The following is a 27,609-nucleotide window of genomic DNA, read 5'->3' on the forward strand; positions in this document are numbered from 1 at the left end:
CTTGTAATGTTTTTTGTTGTTGTTGTGTTTTGTTTTTAAACTTTGATGTCTCCCATTGAGAGTTTTTGTAAATTAAGTTTGAAAAAAAAAGTTTACATTTTGCTTCTGGAAACATGAGTCCGACGTGTGGTTTTTGAACGTACAATGTGTGTGAGAACATAAACTGAGCTCTCTGAACTTTTACACCGTGCGGTTCTGTGGTACAGTTTGAACTGAAACCGAGTACAGTGATTAAAAATATCATACAGTGTCTGCCCAGCTCCAGGACGAATACTGCCATGAACTGCCATGAACACTACTGGCCAGTAGATGGCAGTAGAGACTGTGAAAACTTGCCAAAACAAAATTCCAGATAATCCGTGTCTGCTACATTTAAGATGCATGGAATTTAACAAATGCAAATACAATAACAATGTCTATAAACCCAGAGAATATATTCACGAGAGTTTTAGGCGCTAGAGTTTAATGCTGTTGTCTGTGGAGCCTGAACAGAGTGTCTGAAATGCATTTGTCCTGTCATGAACGTACTGAGATTACCCTATCCTACCCATAATGCACTGCTGGGCACAGTATGTGCTCACTAAAACCTTAAAAATTAGCGCATTACTTTAAAACTAAAACATATATCTGATATTTTCACTTTATAAAACTTCAGATGTGAGAGTAATTTTAAATTACTTGTCCAAAATTAGTTTGGTTAAAATTTGAACTATAAGTTAAAAATGTATGCCTCTGGATGACTTGGGTGATATTGCCAGCGTATCAGTATGGTGTTAAAGGAATTTTTTTTTTTTTGTGACCAGGTCTCCTTTGCCTGCAGAGGATTGAGCAGTTTCTCCTAGAAGCAGCTCTCTTCTGTTTGTAGAGAGTAGAACTATACATCTGTTATGAAACTTTTAACAGGTAGGTACTCAACTGATTTTAAATATTAAAAATGTTTGTCACTGTTTAGCTTTGTTTACTACGTTATCGGTCTAAAAGTTATTGGACAAAAATTTATTGGAAGGTAAGTAGTCTGATAATGGTTTTTAAAGTTATCTAAAAAGATAATCCGGTAATGAAAACATTATCTTCGATAATTATCTGTTATCGGATTATTGGAACTGTGTCCACCACTGCTGATTTCTACAATACTTGCGATGTCAGCCAAGGTTGATGCAAAATAGCTTTTAAAGAATTAGATTTTCAAGCTGAATTGTACCAAATGTGGCATACACTTTGGTAGATTAGGTGGATTCCAAAACTGCCCTGGCAAGGCCAGCCACAGATCAAGGTCAGCAGGGTTAAATGTCAGATGGCTACAGTGTCTTCATGTCCAGGGATGCTATTATACCCCAGTCACACCTGAGGGAAAATACAATGGCAACTTCCTTGTGACGAGGAAAATACGAAGGTCGCCTAGTGTTTGGACTTAATCATGTCCTGCCAGTGATTGATTGCAAGGAGTTGCAGTGACTAACTTGTCAAACAGTGGTTGGTCATGCAGCACCCTCAACTTCCCAGTGCCCATGTTCAATCGCAAGGTGATTGCACCTATCACCTGGTGGGACGCGCCCAGTCCCCAAACATCTTATGACTCTGAGTGCACTCACTCTCAGATTGCAGAGGTTTGCAAACAATTACAATCTAATTTCTAAATGCAGACACATTGCAATCAATTGGAGTCAGCCTGCAACTTGTCTCAAACTATACATATATGAACAATGTGCAGAGCAGCTTTAGTGTCATCAAAAGCCACTACTACACTTAAATCATCCACCCAATAATCATGACAATCATTCTCATCCTCAGAGAGTGATTATAGATGTCGTTGGACAGTGACGCGGCTGTAGGCAATCCATGCAGCTGTCTGTGTGGGCTGATGTGTGGATGAAATATGCCACTCACTGTCCATGGTGCTGAACCAGGAATGTAGCGGCACATAGCTGTGCTGTGGGTCTGGGGGCATCCCCCGAGAAAGTTTTGAAATTTATAACCCTTTGAACACTATTTCTTACATTTTGAGGGCTATTTTGTGTTGCTAAGGGGGGTGTTAAATAACGTGCGACATGTCCAAAAAAAAAAAAAAAAGACAGAAAAAAAAACAAAAAACAGAAAAGCCCCCCTGTGCTGGTTAAATCACAGCATAGGGGCCCAAATCACAGCATAGGGGTCCCCTATGTGCAACTACACTGGCAAGAACCATGGTGGTTGTGTGTAGATGGCAACAGATTTGCACTATTCCCCTGTTTCTCAGTCATTCACCATATTATTGCATACTGATGGCATGTAATTGCCAACTTGGCCCCGTTCACTGTCACACCCATAGTAGGCGACTCATCGTCAGATTGTCTTGTGGCCATTTTATTGCCATCTGACTGCAGATGGTCGCAGACCTGATTGCCATCTTTGACATGCCCATTTGAGGGATTTGCAGTTGCAACGTGATAGCAAGCTGATTGCACACAGTCACGTTGCAGTCTCCAACCACTGATTTTCCTGGTGTGACTAAAGCATTTGTTTTTTTTTGTAATAAAATTATAAATGTGGCTCATAAATGTAATCACCTCCTCTGAAAAATTAAATACTTTGAAATAGCAACAGTGGATTAAGAAGTGAGAGCTTATGTCTGGGGACAAAACACAAAACAAATAAACTGTTTTGTTTAAATAATAATAATAAAAAAAGAATTCTTTAAAAACATCCACTGACAGCACTGTGGAGGAAATGGTCCGAAATGAGGATTGGTTTTCAACTCAGTCTGAGGAGTTGCTTTTGGAGTCATTATGTTCCCAGGCGTCTTTGTCTGGACCTGCGAGCTTGTAGCGGCCTGACGGGCAGCCTGATTGGCTGCTTGTTGAATTTTTCCATGATTTCTTTGATGCGTGACATGTTGGTGCGGCTGATGGTGAAGTCGCACCTGGTGGCACCCATCTCGTACCCTACTTCACACTTCTTAGTTGTGAGGCTGTAGCCCTGAGCTCTGGCGGTCACGCGGTACTCTCCGGGGTTCAGCAGGCGCCAATAATCACCGTCAGCAGCTGCAAACACAAACAAAGACGCTCACACTTCTGAATTAAGTTTTACACCTTTTCATTCAGCGCAGTGAGAGCTGTGACACATTCTTAAATTATTCTCAGGCTCTCCACGGTGAGCTCAGCTTTGCAGTTCACTGCTGAGATTCATCAGTGTCAGCTCAAGGATCAGCTTCAAAACGAGTGCTGTACTACTTAGCAGAGCGCACACAGGGACAATATGCAGCCTCACAATGTCAGAGAAAGTAACACATAACATGTTTATCTAAATCCTCAGCATGCTGTAAAAGCCCCGTCTTGTAATGGTAAAAAAAAAAAAAAAATGTTCCTATATCTGTTTCCAAAGTTACCTTTTTGCAACTGCAGTCACATCAGATCAAGCCTCTGAGTGCTCTACTGCCCTTTTATAATTGCATCATATGAAGAGAAAAACATTTTCTACTAACACTTGAAAATGAAATGCATGGATAACAATGAGAGTGATGCTGCACAGAGGTCACAGGTGAAAGATGCTGCACGACCAGGTGAAGCTGCACAGAGGTCACAGGTGAAAGATGCTGCACGACCAGGTGAAGCTGCACAGAGGTCACAGGTGAAACATGGTGCACGACCAGGTGAAGCTGCACAGAGGTCACAGGTGAAAGATGTTGCACGACCAGGTGAAGCTGCACAGAGGTCACAGGTGGACAATGCTGCATCACCAGGTGAAGCTGCACAGAGGTCACAGGTGAAAGATGGTGCACGACCAGGTGAAGCTGCACAGAGGTCAAAGGTGAAACATGGTGCACAACCAGATGAAGCTGCACAGAAGTCACAGGTGGACGATGCTGCACCACCAGATGATGCTGCACAGAGGTCACAGGTGAAAGATACTGCATCACCAGGTGAAGCTGCACAGAGGTCACAGGTGAAAGATGCTGCACCACCAGATGACGCTGCACAGAAGTCGCAGGTGAAAGATGCTGCATCACCAGGCGAAACTGCACAGAGGTCACAGGTGGACGATGCTGCACCACCAGGTGAAGCTGCACAGAGGTCACAGGTGGACGATGCTGCACCACCAGGTGAAGCTGCACAGAGGTCACAGGTGAAAGATGCTGCACGACCAGGTGAAGCTGCACAGAGGTCACAGGTGTACGATGTTGCACAACCAGGTGAAGCTGCACAGAAGTCAGAAGTGAAACATGGTGCACGACCAGGTGAAGCTGCACAGAGGTCACAGGTGGACGATGCTGGATCCCCAGGTGAAGCTGCACAGAGGTCACAGGTGTACGATGGTGCACGACCAGGTGAAGCTGCACAGAGGTCACAGGTGAAAGATGGTGCACGACCAGGTGAAGCTGCACAGAGGTCACAGGTGAAAGATGGTGAACAACCAGGTGAAGCTGCACAGAGGTCACAGGTGAAAGATGATGCACAACCAGGTGAATCTGCACAGAGGTCACAGGTGGACGATGCTGCATCACCAGGTGAAGCTGCACAGAGGTCACAGGTGGACGATGCTGCACCACCAGGTGAAGCTGCACAGAGGTCACAGGTGGACGATGCTGCACCACCAGGTGAAGCTGCACAGAGGTCACAGGTGTACGATGCTGCACCACGGTCACAGGTGAAAGATGGTGCATGACCAGGTGAAGCTGCACAGAGGTCAAAGGTGAAACATGGTGCACGACCAGGTGAAGCTGCACAGAGGTCACAGGTGGACGATGCTGGATCCCCAGGTGAAGCTGCACAGAGGTCACAGGTGTACGATGCTGCACCACCAGGTGAAGCTGCACAGAGGTCACAGGTGAAAGATGGTGCACGACCAGGTGAAGCTGCACAGAGGTCACAGGTGAAAGATGGTGAACAACCAGGTGAAGCTGCACAGAGGTCACAGGTGAAAGATGATGCACAACCAGGTGAATCTGCACAGAGGTCACAGGTGGACGATGCTGCACCACCAGGTGAAGCTGCACAGAGGTCACAGGTGGACGATGCTGCACCACCAGGTGAAGCTGCACAGAGGTCACAGGTGTACGATGCTGCACCACGGTCACAGGTGAAAGATGGTGCATGACCAGGTGAAGCTGCACAGAGGTCAAAGGTGAAACATGGTGCATGACCAGGTGAAGCTGCACAGAGGTCACAGGTGGATGATGCTGCGCCACCAGGTGAAGCTGCACTGAGGTCACAGGTGAAAGATGCTGCACCATCAGGTGAAGCTGCACAGAGGTCATAGGTGGATGATGCTGTAACAAATGACACCGGAGGACAGCAGGTATGCAGTTGTTGTAGCCACAGGAATGGCAAAATTAATTGCTTGTTAGAAGAAGTGTAGATTTCTGATTTTCTTGAAAGATGCTGATGTGGAGGTCATACATTACACTGAGCTTCCATGTTTTGCTGTTGTGATGGGTGTGATAATGTAGAGTGTTCTTTGCCTAAATATTGCACATTATCCACCTCCTCTGCAGAGATTTAAAGACTGTGTCTGATGCATTCAGAGACACCGCAGGCCTCCCAAACACTGATCAAAGAAACACTTACTCCAAGGCAGCATACAATTATTGTAGACTGCTTTGAAACTGAGAGAACATTAAATCTGGAAACAAGAGCACAGCCATTTTCCCACTACAAACAACACCACCCTAAAAAGTCTCACTGGCATTACAACCCAGGGGGTTAGCCCTGTTATTTCCAAAGGGCAGGGAGGTCATGTCAGCGACAAGCATATGACTGAGAACAGTGAACAGAACTTCTTATACTATTGTCTGGGTATTTTATGTTGGTGGCTCATGGACTTGATGTTAGTATGCTACCAGCTGGATGCAAAATATGTGGGGGAGACATACATACATACATACATATATATATATATATATATATATATATATGATTATATTTAATCCACTGATTTGTATTTTTTAACAAAACCAACTGTAAATGTAAAGAATTTCATTAAAAAATGTTTTAAAATTTATTAAACATATGTCCAGGAGCAAAGGCCACATCACCAACCCACCTCAAATCAGATGATTCTCATTATGTAAGCTGATGCATGTATTTACCTCAGTTTTCTGAAGCTTTTCTCATCATGCCATCCCTCTCCATTCATCCTCTATCACAAATCTCCTGATTCTGTCTTTTGGTTTCCCAGCAATATAGGTACAGTAGTGTTCAGTATAATAGTAGTGCTATGTGACTAAAAAGATTAATCCAGGTTTTGAGTATATTTCTTATTGTTACATGGGAAGCAAGGTACCAGTAGATTCAGTAGGTTCTCACAAATCCAACAAGACCAAGCATTCATGATATGCACACTCTTAAGGCTATGAAATTGGGTTATTAGTAAAAAAAAAAAAGTAGAAAAGGGGGTGTTCACAATAATAGTAGCATCTGCTGTTGACGCTACAAACTCAAAACTATTATGTTCAAACTGCTTTTAGCAATCCTGTGAATCACTAAACTAGTATTTAGTTGTATAACCACAGTTTTTCATGATTTCTTCACATCTGCGAGGCATTAATTTTGTTGGTTTGGAACCAAGATTTTGCCCGTTTACTAGTGTGCTTGGGGTCATTGTCTTGTTGAAACACCCATTTCAAGGGCATGTCCTCTTCAGCATAAGGCAACATGACCTCTTCAAGTATTTTGACATATCCAAACTGATCCATGATACCTGGTATGCGATATATAGGCCCAACACCATAGTAGGAGAAACATGCCCATATCATGATGCTTGCACCACCATGCTTCACTGTCTTCACTGTGAACTGTGGCTTGAATTCAGAGTTTGGGAGTCGTCTCACAAACTGTCTGCGGCCCTTGGACCCAAAAAGAACAATTTTACGCTCATCAGTCCACAAAATATTCCTCCATTTCTCTTTAGGCTAGTTGATGTATTCTTTGGCAAACTGTAACCTCTTCTGCACATGTCTTTTATTTAACAGAGGGACTTTGCGGGGGATTCTTGCAAATAAATTAGCTTCACACAGGCGTCTTCTAATTGTCACAGCACTTACAGGTAACTCCAGACTGTCTTTGATCATCCTGGAGCTGATCAATGGGTGAGCCTTTGCCATTCTGGTTATTCTTCTATCCATTTTGATGGGTGTTTTCCATTTTATTCCACGTGTCTCTGTTTTTTTTTTTTTTTTTGTCCATTCTAAAGCATTGGAGATCATTGTAGATGAACAGCCTATAATCTTTTGCACCTGCGTATAAGTTTTCCCCTCTCCAATCAACTTTTTAATCAAACTACGTTGTTCTTCTGAACAATGTCTTGAATGTCCCATTTTCCTCAGGCTTTCAAAGAGAAAAGCATGTTCAACAGGTGCTGGCTTCATCCTTAAATAGGGGACACCTGATTCACACCTGTTTGTTCCACAAAATTGACAAACTCACTGACTGAATGCCACACTACTATTATTGTGAACACCCCCTTTTCTACTTTTTTTTACTAATAGCCCAATTTCATAGCCTTAAGAGTGTGCATATCATGAATGCTTGGTCTTGTTGGATTTGTGAGAATCTACTGAATCTACTGGTACCTTGTTTCCCATGTAACAATAAGAAATATACTCAAAACCTGGATTAATCTTTTTAGTCACATAGCACTACTATTATTCTGAACACTACTGTATAGTGTGGACTCCAGAAGGTGTTGGCAACCTACGGTGAGACGGATCCCCCACACTGAGTCTCATTTCTGCTCGGAGACCATAAACTACTCTTGTACTCCTTGCAATGATTCCACCCAACAACATTAACTATCTGAATTACCTACCTCGGGAACATGGTTCTTGCTCGTGAATAATCTTTCCATTTAATTTGTCCAATTATTTATAGATTCTGAAGGCACTAGGTACAGTATACAACTGGCTATAATTCCTAAATGGATATTGCAATATACACCAATTTCCTTAAACACATACTAACATGGGCATAATAACAGAGATAATGAATTAAACAGTAAGTATTTTTGTATTGTTGTCAGTAATAATTTGTTAGTACAGAATTGATCCAATAGCAGCATGAGGACTCCCCATAGTGCTCGCAGATTAAACGCACTAAATCTTTAAGGACTTCACCTGTAAAAGGACTCCAGCTAAAACACAAGCACAAAACCGTCCACTTTCTTTGTGCAGCAGCAGCAATATGCAAATTTTGTCCTACAAAACTGAATTTAAGTAGCCTTAACAGTAAAAAAGAATGGTTCACAAAAGCTTTCATCGAAAACAGAATAAAATAGAATAAAAGTAGAATTATCAAATAGATAATTCAGATTTTTTTTAAAACCACAGGGTTGCTTTGTTATGTTGGATTCCTCCATAACAAACTTATGTGTCGGACGCAGCTCGGAGAACCGACCAGCGTTTGAAGGACCCAGTATGAAATAAGCAGAGCACGGTACAAAGGCTAACTGAATTTAATACATAACAGTGATAATATAATAACAAAAAGGTGCGGCCTGGCGTGGTGCGCTCCCAGCAGCGCTAACGGTCCGGAGCCAGAAGCTGTTTCGGACCCAAGGACCCCGCCGACACCCCCCAGGTGGCCGCAACAACCGAGTCTCAGGAAGTGTGCTGACGAGCGTGAAACCTCACCCCCTCCTCTTTCACAGACTGTGCATCAAACCTGGACGTTCTCAGCATCCGCTGCTGATGAGATGGCTCCCGAGACGACGATCTCACCCGTCTGGTCACAAGGTCGAGTCTCTGGCAAATACACACTGTGCACTCCAGTCTTAAATGCCAACATGTTCCAATCCATCCAGATGCACCACAGCTGTGAGTCCTGACGAGTCGCAGGTGATCAGGGTGAGGTCCTGACAGCCTCAGCAACACAGCCACTCAGTCCCAAACGCACGCCACCTGGGAGGAAAACCAAAAGACAGAAACAAACCGGCGGCCAGGCCCCCCCAGCCATATAACACAAACAATCCTTTCTTATGGCTCAACAGCTGCTGACATATATATATATATATATATATATATATATATATATATATATATATATATATATATATATATATATATATATATATATATATATATATATATATATTCATCCAATAAGCAGAAATGACATTGTGTGACGGCAACAAGTCTGTGACAGACATCAATCCAAATAAATGCATGAATTAGATTACTAAAATCATTTTCCAATGCGTATTTTTTATTTCTTAATATTGCTTATTTGTTAAATACTTTCTGTTCTGTGGGAAAAAGTGCATGTCGAATAGAAACTGGTGTTTAATTTAATTATTTATGCGCATCCCAATCATCTTCTGATCTTGGTGTGCCAAAGCTTTATTGGAACCACCATTGTCAGGCATAAACATATTACAATTGCAGGTTTTTAGCTCTATTTTTCAGGGGTTTACAGCCAACAAACCAAGCAAAAGCTAAATTTCTATAATAAAAGTTAACAGTTGGCAGTTATCAGTGAGTAGCTTCTACTAAATGTCTGAACGGGTTACTGGTTTAGCCATATCAGAGGTAAATTTTCAGTTAGTAGATTAGCAGTTACTAAAGTTAACATTTAGGTTAGCTATGCCCACCACTTTGTTACAAACAAGTGTCTGAAAAATTCTAATGACTCGTTGGTTCCAGAGTGTGCAAAAGCCTTGTCACATCAGCAGACATCACCAAGATGTCTGTGCTGCTTTTTATTGTGGTGGAATCACAGCTACCTCGCAGAGGTCTTGTTTTCAAAGATCGACTGAGTTCAAGAGTAAATTCAAGATGGCTGCAAAAGTCAAATTTTCAACATAAATAGCTGCAAACCTTTTCTAGGCACGGATAAGTAAACCAATGCTTCTAGTGATGGATATAGCATGGATGGAGACCCCAGTGCAGAGAACAACACTGTTGTTGGTAAGTAAACTGCAAAAGATAAAGCCATGAAAGCACAGAGTCTGAGGACATCAGCAAGTGAGAAATCCAGATGATTCAGTGGTAGGTCAGGATCAGTGTTGGGACTAACGCCGTTATATTTTAACGCTGTTAGTCCCCCGGAGTAATCTAACTAATTACTTAGGTCGTGTTCACAACGCCGTTATAGTTACTTAGAATGTAACGTGGCGCGTTAGTTTGAAACTGTTTCATCGGCATTAAGCAGCAGCGTCTTTCTCTCGGCTGCTGCTGTGGTGTGTGGAGCAGTGGTGGCGACGATACGTGATGATGACTGGCTAAAGGAGGCAAGTGGGCGGGCACTCTGCTCACACTAAAGCCACACTGTACACAGCTGTGCATCAAAACAAAGAGCGATGATGGCGTCGAACCAGCCGAAGTGTAAAGTTGCTTTTTCAGGTTGGAAGTACCGACATTACTTTTCACTCATTGAAATAAAAGGGAAAAATGTCCATGTTAGATGCACCCTGTGTCCCGGAACAAAGACACTGTCCACAAGTGTGTCTAGTAATTCTAATCTCATGAAGCATCTTTCTTCGAGTCACGCAACAACAACATTGATTGCTAATGTTAGCCCTGCAGTCAGCGTGAGCTCCGGTGACGGGGATGAGGATGTGATGCTGTCAAAACAAACCAAACTTGATTTTACGGGGAAGCAAAACGTCTCACGTCCTGAGCTGAATACTCTAATTGCACGGTATGTGGTTGAAAACATGCTCTCCTTATCAACTGTGGAGTCCGCATCATTTAAAGCCATCGTGTCCAAGATCCCAGCGAGAGCAGGAGTGTGCCCCCCGTGTCGTAAAACTTTTTCCAAGTTTATTGACCAAGAATACACGAAAATGAATGCTGAACTTAAAACCACGTTTGAACAATTGGATTACCTCTCAACAACAGCAGACATCTGGACCGCACACAATAAAAGCTATCTCGGTGTGACGCCCCATTGGATAAGCCTGACTAACATGGAGAGGAGAAAAGCTGCCCTGGCATGCAGATGATTTAAAGGACGTCACACTTAACACACCGTTGCAATAGAACTAGACAATATTCACTCTTCCTATGGTATTTCACATAAAATAACCGCGACTGTTACAGACAATGGCTCAAATTTTGTCAAAGCATTTAAAATATATAAACCCGTGGAAGAAAGTGATTCTTCTGGGGATGAAGAGGAGGAGGAGACCACTTTTGCCAACTTAAATGAAATTTTACAAGAACCTGCTGAAGATGAGGAAGATTTAGTTTTATCTTTGCCTCCTCATCAGAGGTGTGCATCCCATACGCTTAATTTAATTTCTTGCACAGATATTGAAAAGTGGCTACTTTCAAAGCCTGAAACAAAGGGAGTCTATAGAAGTTTGATTGCCAAGTGTGATCGCACAGCACTGTGGAACAAAGCAAGCCGTTCTACAGTAGCAGCTGAAACCTTGGACGAAATTATATCCAAAAAGCTCCTTGTCCCCTGCTCCACAAGGTGGAATTCAATTTACGATGCTCTGGCACGGATAAGTGAAATCCCCATTAAGGAGTTGAATGGCATTTCTTCAAAGTTTTCCCTGTTGGCCATCACAGAAAGAGAGCATTTATTTACGAGGTCTGTCCATAAAGTATAGGTCCTTTTTATTTTTTTCAAAAACTATATGGATTTCATTCATATGTTTTTACATCAGACATGCTTGAACCCTCGTGCGCATGCGTGAGTTTTTCCATGCCTGTCGGTGACGTCATTCGCCTGTGAGCACTCCTTGTGGGAGGAGTCGTCCAGCCCCTCGTCGGAATTCCTTTGTCTGAGAAGTTGCTGAGAGACTGGCGCTTTGTTTGATCAAAATTTTTTCTAAACCTGTGAGACACATCGAAGTGGACACGGTGCGAAAAATTAAGCTGGTTTTCAGTGAAAATTTTAATGGCTGATGAGAGATTTTGAGGTGATACTGTCGCTTTAAGGACTTCCCACGGAGCAAGACGTCGTGCAGCGCTCTCAGGCGCCGTCGTCAGCCTGTTAAAAGCTGAAAACCTCCACATTTCAGGCTCTATTGATCCAGGACATCGTGAGAGAACAGAGAAGTTTCAGAAGAAGTCGGTTTCAGCATTTTATCCGGATATTCCACTGTTAAAGGAGATTTTTTTAATGAAAGACGTGCGGACGGGTCCGCGCGTCGGGACGCAGCCGACGCGGTGCGGCGGCACAGGAAAAACACCTCCGTGTTGATAACCATTTGTAAAATCCAGGCAGCTTTTGATGGCTTTCAGTGGAGTGAGTATATGAGAAATTGTTTAACAGCTGGACATGTTCCAACTTGTCCTTAAGGCTTCCAACAGAGGTGTTTTTCCTGAGCCGCCGCAGCGCGTCGGCTGCGTCCCGACGCGCGGACCCGTCTGCACGTCTTTCATTAAAAAAATCTCCTTTAACAGTGGAATATCCGGATAAAATGCTGAAACCGACTTCTTCTGAAACTTCTCTGTTCTCTCACGACGTCCTGGATCAATAGAGCCTAAAATGTGGAGGTTTTCAGCTTTTAACAGGCTGACGACGGCGCCTGAGAGCGCTGCACGACGTCTCGCTCCGTGGGAAGTCCTTAAAGCGACAGAATCACCTCAAAATCTCTCATCAGCTGTTAAAATTTTCACTGAAAACCATCTTAATTTTTCGAACCGTGTCCACTTCCATGTGTCTCAAAGGTTTAGAAAAAATTTTGATCAAACAAAGCGCCAGTCTCTCAGCAACTTCTCAGACAAAGGAATTCCGACGAGGGGCTGGACGACTCCTCCCACAAGGAGTGCTCACAGGCGAATGACGTCACCGACAGGCGTGGAAAAACTCACGCATGCGCATGAGGGTTCAAGCATGTCTGACGTAAAAACATATGAATGAAATCCATATAGTTTTTGAAAAAAATAAAAAGGACCTATACTTTATGGACAGCCCTCGTATAAAGGAGTACTGCACAGTGCTGAAGCCTCTGACAGTAGCACTTGACATTCTTCAAGGAGAGGACAACTGTTACTTTGGGATGCTCCTACCCACATTGGAAAGCTTAATTATGAAAACTGAAGGCCTTGACTCAATTGCTGAGACACCTCCCTGGTGCCATAATCATGGTAAGAATACTGACAATTACAAAAATATACTTATTGTGTTCATATAGATACATAATAAAGGTATATAATAATTCTGTATTTCTCATTTACAATTACAGGCAATCAGAACAAGATTTTTGGAGGTGTTGGGGAGTAAACAGGCAATTATAGCTGCTATAACTCTTCCACAATTTAAACTGCATTGGCTGCGGTCACAACAAAAGAAAGATGAGGCCAAGGCACTACTGTTAGAGGAGTGTAGAAAAATAGTTCTGGAGGAAGGCAAACCAGGAACCAGCAGTGCGTCACAGTTGATGGACAGATCAGCTATAGCTAAAGAAGATGCTTTCTTCTCCTTTGAAGAAGAAGAAGACACTTTAGCAACTGCTGAAAATCAAGTTGCTGACTATTTCAGCTCATCATTACAAGGAATGGAGACTTTGCAAGGATTTCCTCTTGTCAAGAGAATCCTTCAAGTGCACCTGTAGAGAGACTGTTTAGTCTTGGAAAGATTGTATTTTCACCCAGGAGGAACAGGCTCTCTGACCAAAGATTTGAAAAGCTGCTCCTCTTGAGGTACAATCAGTGGTTCAAGGGTTAGTGTGTTGTAAACTGGTGTGCCTTTATGTTGTGCAATAAGAAAATACCATGTTATTTTTTTGGGTCAATTCGATGTTGTTGTTAAGCACTTTTACAGTATGCTTGGGGTTCAATAACTTTTTTTTTTTTTTTTTTTTTACCTTTATTTTAAATATACTTGATATTTTGTTCAAATTGTTAAATTTTTGCACTGGATAATACTTATAAGCTCTCTGAAGCACATTTTTTTGTAATTAGTTACTTTGAAAATACTTGAAATAGCCTTCTGTCAGACAGTTGGCAACACTAATATTTATTAGTTCTTGTTTTTATCATATGCTTAGTTTTGCACTGAGAGCTACCATTTCATTATTGTAGCTGAAGCACATTTTGTTAATTTATGAATATGAATACTGTTGATACTTTTGAGATTTTGTTTTACTGTTTTGCACGGAATACAATCTTTTATATATTTTCCGTCAATTGAGTTGATTGTTGAGTCTGTGAGACATATGCCTTTATTTTTAGAGAAAGTTCATTTTGTATTCTTGATTATTTTTGTGGTTGCAGTGTAGTTATAATTCTGATAAATAAAGTTTACATTACATATATTATTTGTCTCTCTCTTCATATTAATGAATGCACTCTATTATTTACATGTAATAATGGCAGAAAATCTCTTATTGTTTTCGTTCCAGAACAACAATTTAATGTTATAGTTACTTTGTCAGGTAACTAGTTATTTTTATACTCTGGTAACTGAGTTACTAACTGAGTTACTTTTTGGGAGAAGTAACTTGTAACTATAACTAGTTACTTTTTTGATGCATGATTCCCAACACTGGTCAGGATACACAGGGGGTGCTTGGTAAGGTTAGAACTTAGCCGTGTGAAGTGCCTTGAGGCAGTTTTTTGCCATTTGGTGACATATAAATAAACTGAATTGAAAGGCAGTCCCTGTAGCAAAAGTGTCCATGTGGGAACTATCCAAGAGATAAAGCAGAGACTCAAAGCACAGTTAGCAAACATACCATGTAACAGTGCCTGATAATGGCAGGTGAAACTCAGGAAACATGAGGGGAAACAATTGGTCAACAAGAAAAGGTCAGACCATGGAAAACCACAAGAAGACAAGCATGGGAACTAGACGTTGTAGCACTGGAGAGACAGTGGAGGTCTGGAGAGTTAATTACCACAATGAGGAACAGCCAAGGAGAGATACTGGAAGCAAACTACTAAAGCCATCACTAACAGGGAATGCCAAAATAAAACAGGAAGTAAAGCCACAGGAACAAACAAAAAACAGGAACGAGAAAATAAAACCACCACAGACAGGGATAAAAAGTAAACTGTGACATTTGTGAGCAGATGTGGCAAGTTTTTCTATTCCAAGCAATAATAACTCATGTTCTTTAGAACTTTTTGACCTTGTATTTTAGTGTAAAATTACTCTGAAAGCTGCATTTTTATACATTAGCAGAGATTTACTTTCAGATGTACAATCGACAGCAAAATTTTGGGCAGAATTCTCCAGTGGCACAAGGCTTCTTTCAGTTATGTTTTTCATTCATGCTCACAGCAGTGTCTTTGGGAAGTTGGTATTTCTGTCTCAGTTGCAAAAATTAAAGTTTACTCAAACACATTTCCAGAGATGGAGGGGAAAAATTTGTCCATTTGCAAAACAGATGCCATCCAGAAAAAACTTCCAATGAATGGATTTTTGTGATGAACATGTCTGCATATGAAATGTCTAGTGCCTCATCAACTGAACAAGTCATTGGCTGCTTTTGGTACTTACATTTTATTACAGTGTGAAAATGGCAGTTACAAAACTTTCATACTATTGCAATAGTATAAATACCTCTCAATTAATTCCACATGGTTCCATCAGTGAGGCTTGCGCTACTAAAACTGATATGCCTCATAGCAAAAGGAGTTGGGGAATCAACTGTCATCATCACTATCATCATAAACAATAAAACTGGCCTGAACTGGTCTGGGTCCTGGATGGCAATCATCCAGGCAGACAATAGGAACATCTCTACTTCTAGAGTATCGCCATCTGTTTGCTGCAGCCAGGTGAAATGTGGGCTTCTCCTTGGCCTTTTCCAGTTACTGGTGTTCTCAACACTGAGGCACCCGTGTACTGGACCATACCCAGAAAAATGTGCCACATGGCCAAAGGTTGTAGTTTATGTTCCCTCATAGTGCAAGTGATGATCATGATAGTCTGCCAGAGTAATGGTTTGTGTCATTCAAAGTCATTCCAGCAGTACCCAAGGATCCTCTGAAGAGCCTGAGTATCAAAGGCCTCTAGTATCTGCCTTAGACCACTGGTAAGACAGGTAGCATCAGGACCCAGAAGATGTGAATCTTCATTGTCCTGCAAAGATATCAGCATTACCAAATACAATAAGCTCTTCCCAGGGGTCTGACACTTTTTCCATATACAGATACACTTTTGATCATGGAATCCAGCAACTCATTGAAAGCCTGGAGTCATGATCCAGGACAAACCTTGTTCCTCACTCAGCTTCTTAAGTGTTGCAGTCAGGGCATCAGTTGATGCCCAAAGATCATAACATCATCCATAATGTCAGTATCAGTCAAACTGTCCTTACCAACAAAGGCACCTATGTCGGTGGTTTCCACAACAATGCTCAACACCCAGACCCTGCAAACACTGAACAGACTGGGAGGCAGAACACAAACCTGACAAATGCCTTTAACACTGGGGACAAAGGCAATCACCATACCAGGCATGGCTGAGAGGAGGAAGGCCACCCAAAGCAAAGCAAGTGCTTTCAAAGTATCCAAGTACCAAATGGGAAAAAAAACTCACTTTTCTCAATCCCTTCTTTGTGAATCATTAACTTAAAAGTAAAAAAACTGGTTATTTTTTCTTCTCATTCACACAAATTTCAGGGTGTATTAAAAACCAAACTATTGCAAGTCAACTTGCCTGTTCATTTATCACTACTTGCTAAACAAAGAGATTATGCTTTGGCTATTTCAACTCAAGTTCTGTTGTGATGGTCTCAGACATTCCCCTTGTTATCAAGTAAAGTGTTGACATAAAGCATAAAACATCTGATGGGATGCAAAAATGATCACAGCCATAATTTTCAATTGAAGGTAGCACTATTTTGTAATAAGCATCTGCAAAAACTGGTAGATTGTTATACTGGCAACAGAAATTACTTAGAGCAATTAACAAAATAAATAACAACACTAATACACAAACACGTTATCAGCTTTAAACACAAAATGCAATAGATTGTACATTTAATTTACTCCTCAAAATGATACTAGGGTATCCATCCTTCAGAACTTTGTTGAGGCCGTAAGAGGCTGGATGGCAGCTAATTATCAGTCTCTTAATACAGGAAAAACTGAGGTCCTTGTTTCTGCCCCTGAGGAGTTTGTTCCCTCACTAGTTAGGAATCTTGGCTCTCTGTCCTCCTTTCTTCACCCAGCAGTCAGACATTTGGGTGTTACGTTTGACCATGCTCTCACTTTGGACTCATGTTACTCGTTTTGTTGAATCCTGTTTCTACCACCTTTGGAATATTGCCGCCTTGGTAGCAATGTGCCCAGAGCTGAGCTGCATCTTATCAATGCCTTTTTTTTTACCTCGCACCTGGACTATTGTAACTCACTGTTCTTTCTCCTCAGGAAGTCCTCTCTGGACCGCTTACAAACAGTCCAGAATGGGGCTGCAAGGCTTCTTACTAGGTCTTCCAAGAGGTCTTGTGTAACACCAATCCTGTCCTTCCTGCATTCAATTTAGGCTGCAGTTTAAAGTACTGTTGATAACTTTCAGAGCTCTGTGGGGTCAGACACCACCCTACATCAGTGAACTCCTCCACCCTTATGTTCCAAGCAGGTCTCTAAGGTCCTCAGACCAGAACTTGTTGGTCGGGCCGAAGTCTAGGTTGAGAATCAAGGAAGACTGTGCATTGGGGGTGGTAGCTCCCAAGCTATGGAATGCACTGCCATTGCATCTGCACTCCGTGGACTCACTTGGAACATTTAAGGAGAAGCTCAAGACTCATTTGTACAGGACTCCTTTCACATAGTGTTGTGTTGTTGCTGTTTTAACATCGGTGCTTTTATTTAAATTTTTACTGTGAAGCACCTTGTAATTGTATCTTAGAAGGTGCTATATAAAAAAATGTTACTTACTTACTAGATTCAGCAAGCCACTGAACAAAATGCACTATGTTTTTAAATGATGCAAGTTTCCTCTAAGCTGCAGGAATTGTGTTCCATACGGTCAGGTCAGGTCAGGCCTAGTAAGTAAGTAAGTAAGTAAGTAAGTAAGTAAGTAAGTAAGCTTTATTTATATAGCACTTTTCACAGACCAAGGTCACAAAGTGCTTCACACGATATAAATAGACAATAAAAACAACACATACAAATATAGAACAATAAAATAAATTGACACTAAAATGCCAGTTTAAAAAAATGTGTCTTTAGTTGCTGTCTAAAAACATCCACAGAATCTAGTGAGCGAAGAGAACAGGGAAGCTCATTCCAGAGGCGAGGTGCCACAGCTTTAAAAGATCTGTCCCCTCGAGTTTTAAAACAAGTTCGGGGAACCATCAGCAGGTTTTGATTGGAAGACCTCAAACTCCTGCTGGAAACATAAGGCTGGATCAGGTCCTTAATGTATTCCGGTGCCTGCCCATGTAGAGCTCTAAAAGTCAGCAGGATTTTGTAATTTATCCTGTAAAAAACAGGGAGCCAATGTAAAGACTTGAGGACAGGAGTAATATGCATTCTCCTGTGGGCGCGGGTAAGAAGTCGTGCAGCAGAATTTTACACTACCTGCAGGCGGGCCAGCTCTTTCTTATTGAGGCATGTAAAGAGACTGTTACAATAATCAAGTCGTGAAGAAACAAATGCATGCACAGTCATCTCTAGCTCATTAAAAGCCACCATTTTGCGTAATTTGGAAATGTTTAGAATTTGGAAAAAACAGTTCTTAACGAGCTGCCTGGTGTGATGTTCCAAAGACATCCCAGACAGACATCCCTAGACCAGATTCTGGTGCCACACATCACAACATCTGCCATATTATGGAACTGAAATCCATTTCCAGTTCCTTCTATCAGCCACAGTCAGATCATACAGTACATGGTCATCAACTTGATCTTACAACCAAACGAATTTGATCCCTGCACTAGTACACATTCTGGTGTGCCAGAGAAACTCGTTGTAAACTGTTTAAACTGTGCGTGAACTGTGTGCGGCTGAATGCAACTGCACAAACAAAATTTTGAAATGTTCAAAATCTCTGGCACACATCACTTTTGTGAAGTCGCCGTGAACATTGCGCAATCTACTGGAAAACACTATGTGTCACTGCAAGTCAATGCGTCTCGTTGCTGCAGCACAGCACATCTGAATGATTATGACGAGATGTTACATCCATAATAAACATAACTTTACATATACAAGGTCTGTGATAAAAGTATCCGACCTTATTATTTTTTTCAAAAACCATATGGATTTGAATCACGTGTGATTACATCAGACATGCTTGAACCCTCGTGGGCATGTGAGAGTTTTTTCACGCCTGTCGGTTACGTCATTCGCCTGTGGGCAGTCTTTGAGTGAGGAGTCGCCCACCCTCTCGTCATTTTTTCATTGTTTAGGAATGGCTCAGAGACTGCTGCTTTGTTTGATAAAATCTTTTTCAAAAACTGTAAGGCACAACTGAGTGGACACCATTCGATAAATTCAGCTGGTTTTCGGTAAAAATTTTAAAGGCTGATGAGAGATTTTGGTCTGGTAGTGTCGCTTTAAGGACGGCCCATGGCGCCTGACGGCGATCTGCGCTTCGAGGCGGCGTCGTCTCGCCGTTTCAAGTTGAAAACTTCCACATTTCAGGCTCTGTTGACCCAGGAAGTTGTCAGAGAACAGAGAACTTTCAGAAGAAGTCGGCATGAGGAGTTTATTCGGACATTCCATTGTTAACGGACATTTTGTAATGAAAGAACGTGCAGGCAGAGTCGCATGTCGGGCCGGACCCGACCGCGGGCTGTCGCGACAGGAAAAACACCTCCGTTGGAAACCTTAACGGGCAAGTTGGAACATGCCCAAGCTGTTAAACAATTTCTCAGTTACTCAATTGTTGAAAGCCATCAAAAGCCGCCTGAATTTTACAAATGGTTTTCAACACGGAGGTGTTTTTCTTGTCGCGGCGCACACAGATTCGCTGAGTCGTCACGGAAACGACTCAGCGAATTTGCGCGCACGTCTTTCATTACAAAATGTCCTTAAACAGTGGAATGTCCGCATAAAGTCCTCATGCTGGCCTGTTGTGAATCTTCTCTGTTCTCTCACGACGTCCTGGGTGAATTAAGCCTTAAATTAGAATGTTTTCAGGTTGAAACAGGCCGACGACGGTGCCTGGAAGCGCTGCGCGACGTCCCGCTCCATGGGAAGTCCTTACAGCGACAGAAACACCCCATAATCTCTCATCAGCCGTTAAACTTTTCACCGAAAACCAGCTAAATTTCTCAAATAGTGTCCACTCGGATATCCTTCACAGGTCCAGAAAAAATGTTGATAAAGCAACGCGCGCCGTCCGCAGCGGCTATTCAGACAAAGAGATTCCGACGGGCGGGGTGGAGCACTCCTCACTCAAGGCCTGCCCACAGGCGAATGACGACACCGACACGCGTGAAAAAACTCACGCATGTGCACGAGGGTTCACTGAGACACAGCCTCCTCACTGTGTCACTGTCCAAACACTTACGGACATGGCTGGAGAAAATTAGAAAAAAAAAGCTTTTCTCAGCCAAGGACATATCAAGACACAATCTGTCTGCTGCTTATAATTTGGTCCTTTCATTGATCCCCAGTCTGTTGGAGAGTACACCCAACAATCCCTTGGAGAAAAGCAGAGTTTAACACCTTTCAGATGCTGGTATAATGATATTTTTTTAACAGGCTGATCTGGCTTTTTCAAAAAAAAAAAAAAAAATAGATTCTCTCTTCCCCTGAAGACTATGTATTGGGCAAAACACCACAATCTTACCTGTTAAAACTGAAGAAGTCTTGTGGGTGAGTATCAAAAGATCTTGAGGATCAACAGAAGGTCAAATTGCTGGAAAGTAAACTTTTGGATACTCCCATCAAACTTCAGTAATGATCAATGCAGAAAAATAAAAAAAAATTAAACCAGAGGAAAGGCGGGAGATAATCTGGACATCAATGCAGTATTTTGTCCATACTGAAGTGTGAAATACAGTAAAAGTTCCATGTTTTTTGTCTAAGGTTATTGTTCCATCAAATATGGACTCATACATAAAGTGAAACACACTTTAAAATCAGGTAAACTGCTGTACCTGTTCGAATGTCGTGGTTGATTCCCTCCACCGAGATAATGGCGTTGGCTATTCCATGACCTTGGAGGTCTTTGACTATGCCCTTGATCCCACGATGCACCTGCACATAAAAAATATATCCCGCCCCATCAGCATTGACTGCACAACATATACACAAATAACAGTTCTGTAATTCTGTTTTGCAGTTTATGTCTGTAGCATGGCCCAAGCAGAGGGTCACCCCTTTGAGTCTGGTCTGCTTGAGGTTTCTTCCTCAGAGGGAGTTTTTCCCTTACCACTGTTGCTCTGGGGGTTAGTAAGGTTAGACCTTACTTGTGTGAAGCGCCTTGAGGCAACTCTGTTGTGATTTGGCGCTATATAAATAAAAATAAATTGAAATTGAAAAAATTGAACAGAACAGGTTAATATTTTTTGAGAGTGTCAGCGAATACCACATTGTTTGTATAAATTAATGATTCACTTCAAGGACTTGTTCCATCCCATGACCAGTCAACTGGCTATAAAAATGAAGATAAAAATGATCCATATATTGAGTTTGTCCATTTACTTATGGACTGTGAAAGTGGGGGCACTATGTATATGAATGACGGTAATTCCTATAAGGTCTTTGCAATATTTCAGTTATGAATGCAGTGGCAGTTGCAGAAGGGAGTTGCAGGGGTTCCATCCAATCCCCCACCCAGACTCTGACCAAATGTGTGATAAAATATGGGAAAGGTCTTGCATAAACAAAGACTAATTGGTGGACACACCTACATGCAGAATTAGAAGATTTCCAGTATTTAAAATGACAATTGTGAATTTAACACAATGACAAGAGAGTCAATATTTAGCTTCCCATTTTGTCTTAGAATGCAGGAAAAAAGGGTATAGATTTTTTGAATGTTTTTCCCAGCAGTACTGCTGAACTCTTTTAGCATGCATTTAGCACACCCAACCAAGTCCCAACACCTTCTCCCCCGCCTGCCACCGTCACTAGAAGCTGGATCCGATCCTGTGAAGGGTTTGAATTAAAATCGAAAATCTGCACAACAAGCACATTTTGATTGTTTAGTTTCAACTTTACTGTGGTGGTGCATATAACCAAAATTACAAAAAAAAGTTGCACCACTGTCCAAATACTTATAACAATATAAGATAAGATCAACTTTATTTATCCCGAAGGAAATAATTTTGCCAGAGTACCGAAACAGTGAACAATGTTTTGTTTTTCCAATAACTACTCGTACAACAAATTTATATGAAATGACTGGAAGACATTTATACAAGATGTTTGATAATATTGCACATAAGTCTGAGTAACTGAATAACTCTGTTCATTATGTATTCTGTGGTGCACCTCGGTGGTCTTGGTCTATGGCTGAAGGTGCTCTGATGGGATAGCAGTGTGGCATGCAGAGGGTGGGAGGTGTTGTCCCTCATGATGCCGAGCAGTTTCCTCAGCATCCTCCTCTCTGACAGTGCCAACAAAGACTCCAACTCAACCCTGAGGACAGAGCCAGCTCTCCTGATGAGCTTGTTGAATCTGTTTGTGCCAGCTGCCTTCATCCTGCTGCCCCAGCACACAATAGAAGATGACACTGGAGATCACTGAGTGCTAAAGCATCTGCAACGTATTTCTGCAGACATCGAAAGATCTGTGCCTCCTGCGGAAGTATAGTTAGCTCTGACCTTTCTTATACACAAGTGAACACACTGGAGAAGTCAACGAACATGACTCTCACGGTGCTGCCTGCCTTCTCCAGGTGAGAATAAGCTGTGTGCAGCATGAAGATGTTGGCATCCTCCACTCCCCTGTTGGCCTGGTATGCAAACTGCAGGGGGTCCAGTGCGGAGGTGCCTCAGGATGAGCCTCTCAAGTGACTTCATAACATGTGATGTTATGGCCACAGGTCATTTTGTGTGTTGGGGTTCTTCTTGGGCACAGGGACCAGACAGGAGGTTTTCCACCACTCAGGAATAACCATCTGGCTCAGGCTTACATTGAAGATGTGCTGGAAAATCCCACACAGCTGGATAGCACATCCCTTCAGTACTCTGGGGCTGAGGCCATCAGGACCCGCAGCCTTTCCTGGACACAGGTCCAGCTAAATTCTCTTCTGACATCGTCAGTAGCGATGGTGATGGTTATGGATCTAACTCCATCTGACACTGTTGGCAGAAGACAGACTGCCATAGCAACTGCCACCCCTTGGTATGCCAACCTCTGCAGAAACCAGACCAGAGTTAAGATCTGCCCAACTAGACCTGGCCACTTCAAAATGCTGTCAGTGCAACACCTTCTAAGCTCCCTCAGCAGCACTCTGGTGGTTTCTTCTTTTCAAAAGATCCAAATGGCTTCTCTCCATCACCTTTCTAACACGTGCCATCCTCCAGTGTTTCTCCCACAGAGTGCGTAAACAAAAGATCTGCATTTCCGATATCCAGCTTTGCGAGGCTGGACCACCACCAACCTCCCACAGAGGAATTACAGTATTTCCAAACTGGAGGACCACCTACAGTCCTTTATGTTCAGAGTTTTCCTGGGGTTGCACCATAAAGCTACACACAAAGGAACTTGTTGAAGTTTTTCTCTGGTATTTTAAACCTCATATTTCTGTCCTATCACACTTAATCTTCATCATCCATCAGTAATTATGATCCACACATGTTCCATATCAGATATTTTGGACTCCTCACATTTGCTTTGATTTTGTCTAGCTGAGTAGGGGGGCAAAGCTCTCTTTTACCGATCGATCTACGTTCCGATCCTCACCTATGGTCATGAGATTTGACTCATGACTGAAAGAACGAGATCGTGAGTACAAGCGGCCGAGATGAGTTTCCTCCGCAGGGTGGCTGGGCGCTGCCTTAGAGATAGGGTGAGGAGCTCGGTCACTCGGGAGGAGCTCGGAGTCGAGCCGCTGCTCCTCCACGTCGAAAGGAGTCAGTTGAGGTGGCTCGGGCATCTTTTCCGAATGCCCCCTGGACGCCTCGCTGGAGAGGTGTTCTGGGCACGTCCCACTGGGAGGAGGCCCCGGGGAAGACCCAGGACACGCTGGAGGGACTACATCTCTCAGATGGCTTGGGAACGCCTTGGGGTTCCCCCGGAGGAGCTGGAGGAGGTGTGTGTGGATCGGGAGGTCTGGGCGGCTTTGCTTGAGCTGCTGCCCCTGCGACCCGACTCCGGATAAAGCGGAAGAAAATGGATGGATGGATGGATGGATGGATGTTTGCTTCTTCCTGGACTCAGTGGAAGGTCAGTTTACTCCATCTCCACTTATTCCTGTAATCGGCAGTGGAGTCTGTGTACTTCGTTATTTCTAGATCTTGACTTTGTTTTTGAGAGTGTCTTGCAGCTCTCTGTGTATTGTTCCTTCTTTGGACTCGTTCTATATTGCGATTGTTGTTTTAGGACTCTCATGTTACGAGTTTATGATTGTTGATTGTTTTGGTTTTTTGAGGCCTTTTCTCTACTCAAGATCATTCTGTCCAGCTTTTCTTCATTCTGTGTTATATTGTTAACAGCTGCATTATTGCATGAAGTCATTAAAAATACTTATTCTCATGACTTGTTTCATATGATATGATGTGAAAAGTTTCATATATACACTCAACAAAAATATAAACGCAACACTTTTGGTTTTGCTCCCATTTTGTATGAGATGAACTCAAAGATCTAAAACGTTTTCCACATACACAATATCACCATTTCCCTCAAATATTGTTCACAAACCAGTCGAAATCTGTGATAGTGAGCACTTCTCCTATGCTGAGATAATCCATCCCACCTCACAGGTGTGCCATATCAAGATGCTGATTAGACACCATGATTAGTGCACAGGTGTGCCTTAGACTGCCCACAATAAAAGGCCACTCTGAAAGGTGCAGTTTTATCACACAGCACAATGCCACAGATGTTGCAAGATTTGATGGAGCGTGCAATTGGCATGCTGACAGCAGGAATGTCAACCAGAGCTGTTGCTCGTGTATTGAATGTTCATTTCTCTACCATAAGCCATCTCCAAAGGTGTTTCAGAGAATTTGTCAGTACATCCAACCAGCCTCACAACCGCAGACCACGTGTAACCACACCAGCCCAGGACCTCCACATCCAGCATGTTCACCTCCAAGATCGTCTGAGACCAGCCACTCGGACAGCTGCTGGAACAATCGGTTTGCATAACCAAAGAATTTCTGCACAAATTGTCAGAAACCGTCTCAGGGAAGCTCATCTGCATGCTCGTCGTCCTCATCGGGGTCTCGACCTGACTCCAGTTCTTCGTCGTAACCGACTTGAGTGGGCAAATGCTCACATTCGCTGCCGTTTGGCACGTTGGAGAGGTGTTCTCTTCACGGATGATGCGAAGGAGATGTGTTGCACTGCATGAGGCAAATGGTGGTCACACCAGATACTGACTGGTATCCCCCCCCCAATAAAACAAAACTGCACCTTTCAGAGTGGCCTTTTGTTGTGGGCAGTCTAAGGCACACCTGTGCACTAATCATGGTGTCTAATCAGCATCTTGATATGGCACACCTATGAGGTGAGATGGATTATCTCAGCAAAGGAGAAGTGCTCACTATCACAGATTTAGACTGGTTTGTGAACAATATTTGAGGGAAATGGTGATATTGTGTATGTGGAAAACGTTTTAGATCTTTGAGTTCATCTCATACAAAATGGGAGCAAAACCAAAAGTGTTGCGTTTATATTTTTGTTGAGTATATATGTATTCTATATTTTCTGCTATACTTTGGCAAATTTTTGTACGCACTCCAATTTTTTTGTGAGAATTGGTTGATTAATATCAGCCACTAAAATCAGATGTTTTGTTCTAAAGGCCTTACACTTGGATCACAAGCTGACTTTTAACAGCATCGACTTTTGTAAAGCCAGATGGTTTCAATCCAGTAATACGTTCATCCTGGACTGAAGTTCCCATGAAGGCCTGATGTGAACTGAGATCATGATGGCATTTTTGATGCTGCATTCACATGCTGATGGTGTAAAAACCATCATAATGGTAGTTATAGCAGAATTAGTCATTTGCAATGCCAAATGGTAGATGAAGATGTGAGGTCAGGTCAGGTCAGGTCATGCACTGGCGTAACACTTTGCTGCATTCACCACACTGTGGGACTGCTTTGGGTCCTGGATGGAACACACTCAGGCTCAGATGCGGCTATTGTTTTGTATTAATGAGACAGACGATTGACAAAAGAGTTTTGTGAATACAGAAAAACATGTGGGCCCATCTACCACTCTGAGCAGAGCAACTCACAGAACAGCGCAAATGTCATTTTCACTCCCATTATTATTCTTTATATAGAAAGTGCACTTCATCAACTGTGAGCTCATGAATTGCTCTTAAAATGAGGTCTGGTTAGGTCAGGCAGGGTGACATACACAGTAAAATCACCAGTGTTATATTAACCCTGCCAGTGTACATATGGTCCCACTCTGAGAAGGAGTAGGACCATATGTACACTGGCAGTGTCAATTTAACACTGTCAGTGTTAGTTTTACACTGGTGATTTTATTGTGTAGCAGAATGCAAATGCACTATAAGCCACTATAAACCTGGTCTAAAGTCAGGACCAGAGTTTTCTGTTATTCTTATGGCACAATATTCAGGTATGCCTTATATCAGCTGTCCCTGCAACTTATATTTCAAAGGAACTTATGCAAAAAAATACAGCATTATCATATAAGATGATTAACATTTCCACTTTAACATATGTCACCATCATGTGACAAGCTGTTAGTGTATACTAATCAGAATGAGGTACTGTCTGATCCATACTGGGCAACTGTTTGTTGTGATTTGGCGCTATATAAAAAAATTGATTGATTGATTGATACTCCCTAGGAGAAAGTGGTATTAATACATGAATAAACTGCACACCAACCACAGTCAAACAAGAAAAAGATGAAGAAGATCTGAATGAGGAGGAATTTTGGGGTCTTTGAGAACAAGTGAAATTAATGAATCATGCTCTCAAACTGAAAAAAAACACTCTTGATTAAAGACGAAACAACCTTCACATGGTCTTGAATAAAGAGAGGGTACAACCTTCATGGAACCTGGAACTCCACTTGTTTGCACTTTGTGGGACAGTCAGGAGAATGGTTAGGCTAAGGTAAGCTGAACTAAAAGATTTTAAATATGTGTAATCAATTAAAAAGTTAGTTTAGTGAGTTTTTTGGATTTAGTAATTTAGTAACTTTTCAGTACTTTGTCCCTCATACAATAACATTAATTGGCTTATTAGCATCTGCTCACGAAAGCAGTGTTTGCATTTTAAATAAATAATTTGCTGTGTATTGCAAGGCCACATACTGTCAGACAAACTCAGTCACGCTCTTCTTTGGAAGTGGAAGGAAGCCCGAACACCTGGAGGGAACCCACGTGAACACGGGGAGAACATGCAAATTCCACACAGAAAGGACCGGGGGGAAGCGATCCTACAGCCGTGTTGCTGTGCATCAACAGTGCTAACCACTATTCCACTGTGCCGTCCCTTTATATAATCTTAAGGCACATTCTGTCTCTTTCCTTGCCTCGTGACAAATATGTTAAAACAGCTATAAAGTTCCCACTCAGATACTAAAATATTTTGCCAGATTTTTTTCTCATTAAGTCTTGGGTGTCGAGTCTACACATTTAATAAGCACTTTACTAATGAAGAATAATGCAG

The 27,609-nt window shown here is 42.3% G+C and overlaps 1 protein-coding gene across 2 annotated transcripts in view; it reads right to left on the minus strand.

Annotated features, from left to right (window-relative positions):
* Positions 1–2,190: 2,190 nt before the first annotated feature.
* Positions 2,191–27,609, minus strand: part of cpxm2 (carboxypeptidase X (M14 family), member 2) — a 140,450-nt gene continuing 115,031 nt past the window's right edge. For both annotated transcript variants that reach the window (XM_034194302.1, XM_034194301.1), the window contains 2 exons: positions 20,929–21,028; positions 2,191–3,020 (listed from right to left, as the gene is read on the minus strand). In XM_034194302.1, the coding sequence (XP_034050193.1) occupies positions 2,764–3,020; positions 20,929–21,028 (357 nt within the window). In that variant the 3' untranslated portion in view covers positions 2,191–2,763. The remainder of the gene's footprint in view (positions 3,021–20,928; positions 21,029–27,609) is intronic.

The sequence above is a fragment of the Thalassophryne amazonica genome, chromosome 18 (genome assembly GCF_902500255.1).
Source record: "Thalassophryne amazonica chromosome 18, fThaAma1.1, whole genome shotgun sequence".
In the NCBI taxonomy this organism is placed as follows: domain Eukaryota; kingdom Metazoa; phylum Chordata; class Actinopteri; order Batrachoidiformes; family Batrachoididae; genus Thalassophryne; species Thalassophryne amazonica.